This window comes from Hippoglossus hippoglossus, chromosome 3, assembly GCF_009819705.1.
Source record: "Hippoglossus hippoglossus isolate fHipHip1 chromosome 3, fHipHip1.pri, whole genome shotgun sequence".
Taxonomy (NCBI): Eukaryota; Metazoa; Chordata; class Actinopteri; order Pleuronectiformes; family Pleuronectidae; genus Hippoglossus; species Hippoglossus hippoglossus.
In genome coordinates this window covers 28,859,002-28,871,448 of record NC_047153.1, presented here as the reverse complement: position 1 = coordinate 28,871,448, position 12,447 = coordinate 28,859,002, and the positions used below count along the sequence as shown (strand labels likewise).

Sequence of the window (12,447 nt, the reverse complement as noted above, 5' to 3'; positions counted from 1 at the left end):
TCACAACAAGCTGTGGCTACTTCTCGCTCCTCGGCCCTGTGCTGTGTTATTTCAGGTCGAATCCACAGAACCGCGCTTTTGTTTACATCTGACAGACTAGCCACGCGGTGCCCGGGCACTTCCGCTTTGCAAGCCCCGCCCCCTGCAGCTGTCACCACACGCCTCCTGTTTGTCTGCTAAAATACAAACTTGATTTTGCTGCCGTGGTACGCCTCACATGGAGGATGCTCGACATATAGTCTCAAAGTGTCCGCTGCAGGTGTGAGAGCTGCGGATTGGGGAGCTGGAGTTGACCCGTAAAGAGGCGCTCAGGCTGGAGGTTTAGCGCCAAGTCCGAGCTACTCCTCCCTACAAGGCGCCAGCTCAGAGGAACCAGCCCGGCCTGAGACACACTCACACACAAAGAGCTGCTGCCAGGGTGAGTCGCAGGAGAACCAGCACCGAGTCCACTTGCACCTGTGTTTCCCTCCAGACACGAGTGAACTTCAAGGGCTCAATCCTGAGGTGAGTGGCCGAAGCGACGCTTTATCGAGTTAGTTCGGTTTAGCTAGTTTCGGCTGCAGCTAAAGCTCCAGCAAACGCGCTGGAGTCGAACAGTGGATTCCAAGTTAGTACAGGAGCTCCCACTGTTTCACCTCCTCCGTGGTTCCTCCGGGTGTGTTTGTGTTCTAATGGGGAGTTGAGGAAACTGGCGTCTCAGCTGTGCCCGGGGTCCTTTCGGCCATTATGTGCCGAGCCAGCTGTTCAAAGTTAGCAGGGGCGAATCTACCACCTTCCCATGAAAAATACACAAAACAACCGGGCCGGGTGGACAGTGTGGTGTCTGCTGTGTGTTCCGTGGGACTGTGCTGGGTGTCCCTCGCTGTTTGGGGCACTTCTGGCCACTTTTAGCACCACGTACTGTTTCCATTTCCCCGCGCCAGGCTGAGCTGGGCTTTGTCAGCGGGAGGGAGCAGGGAGTGGGGGTTGGGAGTGGAGCGGTGTGCTTTATTTGAACCCCCAGAGAATAAAAAGTTTTAAAATCTCCACTCCTCCACAGGTTGACTCTGAAGCTGACGCCGACCCCTCCGAGTAGAATGCGAGGAAAACGGTGAGTCCCTCTCTTATTTAGAGCGCGGCTCTCGTCAGGCGCGTCATTCAAAGTGAGCGAGAGAAAAGTTGAGTGGATGCAGCTTTAGCCACTCGGCTAGTTAGCTTGTTGCTGTGGGAGCTGATTATTATGAGCCTGTTAGCATGTGTGTCTGAGCTCGTGGAAGTGACTGTGCGCGTGTCTTGGTGTTACAGGGAAGACACAGAAGCAGAGTCTGTTGCTCCCAAGGAAAACACCGTCCGACCGAGGAAGAGGAAGGCAGATGTGGCTATAGTAAGTAGCTGTGCTGGGCTTGTGGACCTGTCACTGGCCTGTTTCTGGTCTACACCACATTTTCTGGAGCTGGCCTGCAAATGTAGGCCTGAATGAATATCTGAGACTGACGTCACTTACATACATCACTGTCCCCTGTGTCACTCAAGGCTTACTGACTGATGCAGCTGGCTTTCTTTTGTCTATGAGTAGAATTGCATTTTCTTGTGCTTTTCATTGGTGCTTATTAACTTTGTTCTGATTCTCAGTATATACAGGATCTGGATGAGGAGGTAGCAGAGATGACGAGGAAGAAGCAGCGGGACTGTGAGGTAGGCTTGGTTTCCACGCCTGGTTGTAAAGCGTGTACCTCACCCCACGCCTCAGTTCTGTTAATGTATATGTGGCCCACTTACCCATCCCCACCACTTGATTTGTATTGTATCTAATGCACCACTGCTGTGTTTTATATGTAAGCTCCTCATATAGATTCATCTATAGTTAATTGTGTTATTCTCTTAAGTAGTGTGTCTGTAGTCTCCTCTCTTGGTAATACTTCTGTAAAGCACTTTGTACTATGAACGGTGCCATACTAAATACACTTAACTTACTTAATGTTTGCAGTCAGCCTATTGGAGAGCCGTCCTTACCACATGTTTGTTTACTGTGGTCTCATCCTCCCTTTTTCCTTCTCATCCCTTATCCCCCTCTCTGTCCTGTGCAGCTGACCTGGAGTCCAGGTGCTGGTTACAAGAGTCCACACAGATTGATCCCAACACCGGATCAGGAAGAGGACCGACCTGTTACTCTTATAAACGCAGGCTTCCCCCACTACATCTTTAACAACATATTTGCAACCCCCGTGCATTGTGCCCCACTCCCTGAACTATGGTGAGTCTAAAGCTACATCCACACAAAGGTTTTAGTTTTAAATCAGTCTTTAAAATAATCTAATAACCATTTTAGCTGCATATCAGAAATAATCTTCATTACTAAGGCTACCTCCACATTACTACGTTTCCATTGAAAATGAATCAAGTCTGATACAGATACGCCTGCGTCCTCACTACTCTGGAGTTTAGAGCCGCTAAAACAGAAGTCTGGAAACACTGCTGGCCCTGTTTTAGTTTGAACACTGTGGGGCTGCGTTTCAGGCTAGGTGGACATGAAGGGAGATGATTGGAAATCATGACAAACACTCTCAATTGCTTGCTGATTGGGTCTTTATCTGTCATAACGTAGCCTTCGCTTATTAGTCAGGCTCCTATCACATGACCCCGACAGTCGCATGAGCATTCACATACAATTGGCATGCGCTTGTCGTGTTAATATATCCAAACTTTATTGTGGACACCACAATTCCATGGTTCCTCAACAAACCAGCCAAGTTTAAAGTCATTGTTGTTGAGAAAGTCAAAATGCAGAGCGCTAAAGTTGTTTCCTATACTTGTATTGGAACAGCACCTTATTGAGATACTACATATTGTTTTTTCTTTAAGTTGTCACCCATCTCCTTTCACTTTACTTGTCGACGAATTATTTATTTTGTTTGACTGTTTAACACTACCTATGCAACTAGGGATGAATTACAGCCTTGTAGGGACTTGACTGAAAAGTGTTCACTAGTGTTTTGTTGTTCTGGTTCATGTTTCTGTCAATGGAAAACCTTACTTTAAACACGAGTGGTTTTGTTCACCAGCTGGGCCAGTAAGGATGTGGTGTGGAACAACATGTTGGAGAAGGATAAGACCTACACCAGGGACGTCCACGTGATGGAGAAGCATCCTCATCTGCAGCCAAAGATGAGAGCTATTCTCCTGGACTGGCTCATGGAGGTCAGTAGCACGTCTCAGTGACCAATTTAACCTCCACATATGAAGAACACAGCAGTAGCAGTCAGGCGATGGGTGGTGCAGCCGGCAGGACGTAACTTTTAAGTTCCGCTTCAGAGATCACATTAACACCAGCGTCGGCCCTATTCACCAAAAGCTCTTGAATCTCGCTTCCAAGTTGACATTTTTCATCCTGAGTTATTTGTATTCTTTTTGTTTTTCTCAGTATTGCGTCCGTCGCGTGTTAGAAACGTCATCAATGACCTGCTTTCAGTGAATCCTCCGGATAATCTGCTGTGTTCTCACATGAGCTCACTCGGACATTACCCAGAGACGTACTAGGGGCTGGCAGGAGAAACTCGGGAGAATATCCGCAGCAACTGACTGGGAGATTTGCGTTCTCACATACAACAGCTCTGGATAATGTCAGGAGATTATCTGTAGTTCAGCACATGTCTGAAAGCAGCTTCGGTTTCATGACTACAGTCGATAGTCAATAGTTCTCAGGTTAACGTTACTGTCACTAGTGGAAACTGCACTGCAGAACATCAGCAACACTAAACCTTAACTGCTTTCAAGCAAAGTCAAATTCTGCTTTGATATTCTTGTTGAGAGAATCTAAGTGTAAACTCTCCCAGCAGACATTTTGATGTCATGTGACCTTATGAGAAACACAGCTGTTCCTGGTCACTTTAACAACGGCTCTAATTAATTCAAGAGGCCCACTAATTAACACCAGTACTTACACCTGTGCTTTTCCAAAAACAAAATGTCTGCCATGAAAAAAAAAACATCTCATCAGTCAACATCCTGTGGCACAAACAGTTATACTGAAAAGTGTCTTGTTGGCAGTGGGAACAGTTCTTTGAACATGGTTGCTTTGAAGTTGAATTATGAGCTGCAATGACCTATGAGCTCTTCTCTCTCTGGAGGAGATCACCCAGTCTGATTTGGCCCTTATCACTTTCAGTAAAGACCCTATCAGCGTTAGCCTTTTGATTTGAGGTCCTCTTCATATCAAAGTGTAAACCCATATGAATTATGGTGATAAGGGCTGCGTGGAGGTAATGTGGAACCGCATCACAAAAGACAATATCTGCAGTGCTTTCAGACATGCACTGAACTCCGGAGGACGTGTCCGTGTGAACGCAAATGTCCGAGTGAGAGCCTCTGGAGATTCTGCCCTGTAGTGTAAAGTCTGCAGAAACCATAGGACTATTTACTGCGAGTGAGTGGGCGTGTTGATGATGTTTCTAAAGCCCAGTTCATGCTTCTGCGTCAAAGCTACGCCGTAGGTACCCACGTCACCTACGCACGGGCCGAGCATTCATAGTTGTGCGTAGGTGAATGTGAGTCGCACTGCAATTACATCACCGCTATGTTGTCCATGTTCGTTCCTTCAACTCAATTCAAAAATGGTGGCGAGTCTACTGGAAATGCGTTACATTTTTGGGGAGGTGCACATCAGGGTACGGCACAGGGCTCTGCGCAGGGTACACGTCTATGTGGAGGCACGCAGAAGCATGAATTGGTCTCATTTTGCCACGAGACCAGCTCCTCCTGATAAATCGAACTTCCTAGAGCCATTTAATATCACTCACATAAACAAACATAATGTGGACGCGGTATTGAAGTCCCAGGAGGCCTCATCAGTGCATTAACGTTCTGTTTGGTGCATGTTTCAGGTGAGCGAGGTGTACAAACTGCACAGGGAGACATACCACCTGGCTCAGGACTACTTTGATCGCTTCATGGGCACGCAGAGAAACGTCTTTAAATCAACGCTGCAGCTCATCGGCATCACCTGTCTCTTCATCGCTGCCAAAGTAGAGGTGAGAACTGTGGGACTGCACGGGATGTGAGGTGGGATGAATGAAACCAGTAGCCTTTTCTGTGTGTCTTGTTGTGAGCTTGTTCTACCTTCATTATCTTAGTTGCCCCTTTTTTTCCAGCAACATTCTAAAATATGCACGTTGGTATGATCGGTTGTTTAATGCTCCTGTATCTCTGCCTCAACCAGGAAATGTATCCTCCCAAGGTCCACCAGTTTGCCTATGTTACAGACGAGGCCTGCACTGAAGATGAGATTCTCAGTATGGAAATCATTGTTATGAAGGTAAAGAACATGCATGTTACTCATACTCAAGTGTTACCACAGAATTTGTAGCTGGGATATTGGGGGCAAGGAAATGAGGATTGATGTTTTGACAACTGGTAACATGTTAGGATTTCTCCTGGTGTAGCGATGGCCAGTCCGACCCTGGCTACATCCATACTACTACTAAAACGGCATTTTCAAACACGTATCATATGACCACTCAAGTACAGTCAGTATGCGTGTCCTGGTGTGCACAGGAAGTATTTACTTGTTTGTTGCAGAATTGTCACAGATTGCTCGAATAATAATTAGTCTCCCGCTCATGAAAATCATTGTAAAATGCAGAATATAAATGCACAATAGCTGTTAGCAAAGACAAAAGGGTCAGCAAAGCTTGTAATTGATTATCAATGGTGCGTTCTACACTATTAGCTGAGGCTCATGTCAGTTATTTTCATCTGGAAGGTGGTCATGTGAGGAGCCTGAGTAATCAGTCAAGGCTACGTCGTGAACAAAAAGACCTGATCAGCAAGTGGTTTTGAGTGTTTGTCATTTCCAAAACATCTCAGTTTCTGCCCGGCTAGACTAAAATGCTGCCCTGCATTTTTTAAACTAGAATGGGGCCAACAGCATTTCCAAACTTCTCAGTTTTAGCAGCTCCAAAACCTCTCAGAGCAGCGTGGAAGCCAGGTCTATGTGCAGTTTGAAAGGAAAACATAGTAATGTGGATGTAGGCCGTGAAAGATGAGACTGTTTCTGTGAGAGAGACAGAGAGAGAGTGACCGTGGGCAAAGAGCGCTGCACAACTCACTAAGATCTTTTGTTTTATGAAAAGTGAAAAAGTCGATTCATTATGAAACTGGCAGGACAAGTAAGACAATGACGGGCTGCCACAGACTACATAAAATATAAGAAATGCTAGATCCAGGATACAACAGTATGAACTTTACTGCATTTGTCTAGTATTGCTAGAATTGATTTGGTTTGTTAAAACTTTGGAAAGTATTGGCCCTTAGTTACCTGTAGTGGAAAGCCCTCTTTTTCTTTTAGAACATGATCTTAGAAAAAAGTATTAATTCTTTTCTGACAATCCTGGAAAACCTTGATTTAAATTTAGGTTGAAGTTGTTTGTATTTCTATTGTTGACGGTTGTCGGCTTGTTTCCTCTTTTCTAACACAGGAGCTGAAGTGGAGTTTGAGCCCACAGACTCCCATCTCCTGGCTCAATGTGTACATGCAGGTGGCTTACCTGAAAGAGACGGACGACCTGCTCATCCCCAAATACCCCCAGGCCACATTCGCACACATAGCAGAGGTATGTGTCTATGTCTGTTTATTATTTCTAGGATAAAATGCAAAAACTTCAGAAATGATTTGTTGCAAGCTTGGTGGAGGGATGGGGCATGGGTCAAAGAAGAACTCACTAAAGTTTGATGCAGATCTACTTAAAAGTTATCTCCTTCATTAATGTTGCAAAATGGGGTGTTTTTCCTCAATTTTTCATGAAATAATATTGGATCTTTAAAACCTAAAAGCAGACACATTTACGATTGTTGAAGTTCAGCTCTTCTCTTGTTTTTCTAGTTGTTGGACCTTTGCTTGCTTGATGTGCGTTGCCTTGAGTTTTCCAATGGCCTCCTTGCTGCGTCAGCTCTGTTTCACTTCTCCTCTCTGGAGCTGGTGGAGAACGTTTCAGGTAAAAATAAAACAAACTCACTTCATTTTAGATGTACTCTTCTTGAGTTAAGTTTTATTGAAGCTCTGGCATGCAGTTTTGTTTCTTGCTGTCCTGACCTCGTCCTTCTTTCTGTACAGCTTTGAAGAGGGTGGAGGTGGAGGAGTGTGTGAGGTGGATGGTTCCATTTGCCATGGCACTGCGGGAGATCGGCGGGTCGCCTATGAAGACTTACACAGGAATCCCAGCAGATGACATGCACAACATCCAGACCCATGTTTCGTATCTCACGTGGCTGGTAAGTGAAAATATTGTAATGAGAAGAGGGCACACATTTTATTTAAACTTTTGATATGTGCAAAAAGCAGTGAGAAAAATAGTAACTCTTGGAGAAATCTGGAGCTCATGAAAATACCTTGAAATCTACAAACTTATGATGTTTGCAAAAAATCTGCCATTTAAATCACAACTGAAACCTTTTGAACTGAGGACCAGCTACAGTGGCTTCAGAGTATTTAGACCCACTCGTGTAACACATTTTATTGCCATGTGAGTTATTAGATTAATATTAATATTTTTGCCCACCTGTCTACTGTCAATAATGGAAATAACAACTACTAATGGAAAAGTGAATTCATGTTTTTGGAAATTGTTGCTTATTTATTAAAAATGAACAACTCTAATCCCTCATTTACAAAAACCTTCGGAACCTTAACTCTTTTCTCTGTGAAATTTCTACAAGCTGTACACACCTGGATATGTACAGTTGATCACATTCTCTTAAACTCCATTAGATTGGACGGGAAGTGTCTCTCCACAGATCTTCTGTACGGTTTAAGTCTGTGACACTCAAGTTGTCTTGAGCATTGTCTTGGCTCTTTGCTTTAGGTCATTGTCATTTTGAGAGGTGTCACATACATGCCGATGACCTCTTGTAACCTGATCACTTTTAATTGCAATTTAGAAAGTACAGAAATGCACTGATGTATCCCCTAGTCCTAGAGCGAAACTTCAAACTCAGATTTTAGGAAAGCACAGAAGCCCCTCGCGCCTCCTGTTAATCCCTGTGTATTTCTGCTGTGTACAGGACAAGGCCTACTCTTACCAGGATGTGGACTTGGAGTGTCACAGCAGCTGTTCAGTCCCTTCAGGTGTCCTGACTCCACCCCTGAGCAGTGAGAAGACTGACGAGCTGGTCCGAGTGGATCCCGCTGTCCTGAAAATCCGACCGAGGATGAATACTGCATCTCCACCGCGACATTCCCCAAAGTAGAGACGCAACGACTGAAGATGACGAGACTACAGCAAGTCCCAATTAGATTTTTTACATTATGGCTGTAAGAAAGACGCGACTCCCGTGTGTTGCCTGCGTGGACGCCTCTGCAGTACCAGTGAACCTGTACGATTGGATGGATTATTGTTCAGGAAACACTGATGGAAATGGTTATTTCAAAGCGATGCTGATTACTTGGATCCGGAGGCTTTTGAGTGTCTGTATGGGGAACAGGCACTGATAATCAGTGAACAAATGGTTTTGAAATGCCCCTATCCCCATAGGAATCTCACCTATTCAACCCTCCACTTTGGATCAAAACAAAGGGCCAGTAGGGATGGAAAGGCCCAAGAGGAAACTTATTTTTTAATAGCATTGCACCCTCATCCTTGCATCAATTTCCAGCCACACCTACTTTTAATGGTTGTCATCTTTATTCTCTATGCAGAGGCCAAATTGTGTGTAATGGAGTCTGTATTTGATCGTGTGTGTGTGTGTCTGTGTTTTAATAGTGATTGTTTTATTTTTCCATTAGTGGCTTCATTTGCCCAAAAACTATTGCTAGGGTCATGTTTGGCTCTATGTGCTGCTATAAAGTGGGCTTTGCATGATGGAACAGGGGAGAGAGTGTATGTGTGTGTGTGTGTGTGTTTTTTAATTTTTTTGTAATGAATAGGGTGTTGCTCATTTTTGGTTCAACTCTTTTTCTCTTTGGACATTTTATTGGACAACACATGGCCATATTTTACTTGGGGACCAGTAGCTTGGCTACATGAATGGACAAGTGAAAACACCAAGCTTCAGAAGCTAAACTATTGATTGTATTTAACTCTTATTTTTTTTAACCCAACCTGCAGTTTGTTTTCCCTCCACCAATATGTAAGATGTCTATTTGACTTTTGAAATAAAATGCTGCTACATATTTTCCATTTGTTGCTGAAGACTGTTCTTACTACTGTGATTGTGACCCTCCGTGTACCGACTCCTGATCACACATGCACTCATACTTTATTCCACTAGGTGTCAGTGTGACTCTGTCACATTCTGTTCTCACTAAGGAAGAGAACATGCAAAAACAACATGCATTGTACAGTGATGATGTGAGAGGCAAAATTAGACGATCAGTTGTCACTCAGGTCACATTGTGAATGCAGAATGTATTTAAATGACAGCTGAGGGGTTCAGTCCTCTGAAGGGAAGTGCAAGTGGAGCTATGATCTGAAACTTTTAATGTTCGGAGAAAAGTGTGGTGAAATCCATCAGTGGCTGGTTTGGAGTTTTAACGACCATAGACGTTCTGCAGCAACATTCCGAAAGTGGTACAACACTACTACACAGCAACCAGTCAGGAGTAAAGAATGTATTCACAAAATACACTGGATTCTTAAAGGGTGAAGGAAAAAAGTACACAAACCATCATAATGAAGGTGACAGAGGGGGAAAAAAAGGTTTGACGTCTAAGAGGAACAGCATGAAGAGCTGCATATTTAAAACATAAGAACAGCACATGTAAATGATACAATCTGATAAAGTACCTGTGCTGAACACACTGCAGAGCAAAATTTCTCCAATGATGATGAATAACAGTGAGTGCCACATTACTGCAATGCTTACAGTTTGAATCCTGCCAGAAACCTGTGTGGTCTTCTCCACTGTTCTCTATCCAACAATGTGATAATGGCAAAGAGAGAGAAATTTTTTTTGTGTCTTGACAATTCTGCTCTTACTCTTTGGATTTAGAACAAGTGTCCTGTAGAAGCGTGTGTTCACACTGCCCAGTTATTTCAGACAGCTCCAGAGGTCTCTCAGGTTAGTTCGTGGAGAACAGCAGCAGCTAAACACAGACTTGATACAAGTCTGTCCTGTATCCTTAGACTCAAATTCAGGCAAGGACAAAGCCCACATAAGAAACGTCAGAAAGGAAAAACTTTCACAGGGTTCATTCAGTACAAAATCTTTCTGTAAAGAGCTTTGAGTGGTCATCAACACTAAGTGCTATATAAATACAGACCATTCGCCATTTACTTTGTCTCTCTCACTAATACTTCTCATCATGGGCGTTTCCAGTTAAAACCATGGGTCACTATACAAGTGTCTCTGCAATCCAGCTAATAACCTCCACCAAGGAGCTCATGATTTCATCGCTGTCCCTTTGTTTGTTTGTTGGTTGGTTTCTTTGTTTGAAAGAAAACACCAAAACAACTTAATGGATTACCACGAAACTTGGTGGATGGATGCGGTATTAGTCAGAGAAGAAACCATTAATGTTTGGTTGGATCTGGATCAGGGGGCAGATCTAGTATTTCTTTTTACTGTTTTTAAAATTCAACATTTTCAACATTTCACAGTTTTCCTGGGGAATAATTTTATGAATCGGGTACATTAAGGGAACTGATATCTATGAGTGTGTTAATGCAGCTTGATTCAATTTGAGGGGACTGTTGGGGCCTTGGTGGATGTATACGCTCTACTGAGTGCCATTCTCTCAAGTTTTTATGTTTGTGAATCTGACAATCTGAAAGTCTGCAGTTCTGTGACAGAGCATCTTTAACATGCTTCAGCAGGAAGATGAAGGCCAAACAGCACAGAATCACCGGCTTTTTTGGAGCTTGTATAAAGTTCTGTGCTCTGAGGTGCAACACAAAATACAAAAACAGAGAGAAACTGTTACATTTCACAAAACACAAAAAAAGAAACACACATTTTCAGATAGCATATGAGCAAAAACGGAGCATGTCTAGTCCGTTTAATGTAAATTCACTGGTGGTGAATGAAAAAAAAGAAAAGCTCAAATAGTGTGATCCACCATGTCAATGGGTAATACGGAGCAGAGCCTCCCCTTTATCCCAGTACTTGTGGACTATGCACATTTATCTTTAAAAAGCAGCAGCATCAGAAGTGAAAGGTTGAGGATGAAAAGATGGAATAGGTAACATTATTATATTTTACAATTACAGTTTAATTATCATTTAACGGACTTGAATGTTCTTAATGGATGAAAATATGGATCATACATTAGATTAGATTTTATCAGGTACATCTATAATACAGTGGAACACGACGGTCCTACATTCATGAAGGTTAAAAAGGTTTCACTCATCAGCACCTCTCTGTAAAATGTGTGTAACGTATCTAGGTATCTGAATCCAGCAGAGACGTATTCATGGTGGCATCTTACTGCTTAGATCAGATTTCCCCTTATTTGAGCTGCTTAAACCAGAAGTAAACAGAGGTAAACAAAGTGAAAAGAGAAGCAGATGAGACCACAGATGAGATGAGATTTTGTTAAGAAGGGATTTAAGTATGGAATCATAGACATTATGGCTTAGCCTAAGAGAAAGTAACACTTAAATAATTTCCTAATATAAAAAAAGATCACATAAAACATTGAAATATTTCATCAAGTACAGTTCAACACAACACACTCAGTATATTATGTTATGTGCTGCCCCTTGCAGTAGTCTATGGTTCAGTCTTATGTTAATACAGTCCACTTCTTAATGATGCTTCTTTTAAAGGTTAATATTCATCTGTTCCCTCCAGATGAGCAGTGTGATCGTGTGTTAGATGTCTTATGGTGCGCCTCTCAGGTATTGTGTACAGTTTATCAGCTCTCATTGGATTTTCTGTTCCAGAAACAGAGCCGACACCATCTCAGGTACATGATGTCGATCCTGACTGGACATTGACGTCGACAGTTCAGTGTACGGGTGGAGATCCTGACTTGAGATTTCTTTTAAACAAATACAGACTCACAAAAACACCAACCGGCACAGAGCAGGGAAGTGCAGAACAACAAGAACAAAACTAAGAAGAGCCCCTGGTCAATATTATTAAAATCTGTGTCTGTCATTTTACAACTTCAAGGCACTTCGTAGAGCAAACACCTCCATCGAGGCCCAACAGTCCCCTCATGGGGTTAGGGGACGCACCAAGAAATATCAGTCCCCTAAACATGACAGATTTATGTCATCAAGATCCATGAATTATTTTCTGAGAAATCACGGAAAATGTTGACCCATACCACATACTCTCACCAAGTTTTATGATAATCCATTCAGCAGGTTTTGTGTAATCCTGCTAATTAATAGACAAATATAGGCAAACAAATATACACAGCTGAAACCTTATCTGAGGTAATTATTACATTACTTTCAAGTTCAAGTGTTCGGAATTTCATGTTATGTATAATTATATGAACTGAATATGTGGATCCCAAAGTACAAC

At 43.0% G+C, this 12,447-nt stretch overlaps 1 protein-coding gene across 1 annotated transcript; it reads left to right on the top strand.

Moving 5' to 3' along the window:
• Positions 1-111: 111 nt before the first annotated feature.
• On the top strand, positions 112-9,135 carry ccne1 (cyclin E1). Its single transcript, XM_034572064.1, has 12 exons — positions 112-504; positions 1,040-1,090; positions 1,285-1,363; positions 1,612-1,674; positions 2,067-2,233; positions 3,042-3,177; positions 4,860-5,006; positions 5,195-5,290; positions 6,453-6,587; positions 6,857-6,968; positions 7,088-7,245; positions 8,035-9,135. Exons 2-12 carry the CDS (start codon positions 1,077-1,079, stop codon positions 8,218-8,220), a joined length of 1,293 nt encoding a protein of 430 aa, XP_034427955.1. The 5' UTR covers positions 112-504; positions 1,040-1,076; the 3' UTR covers positions 8,221-9,135.
• The last annotated feature ends 3,312 nt before the right edge of the window (positions 9,136-12,447 follow it).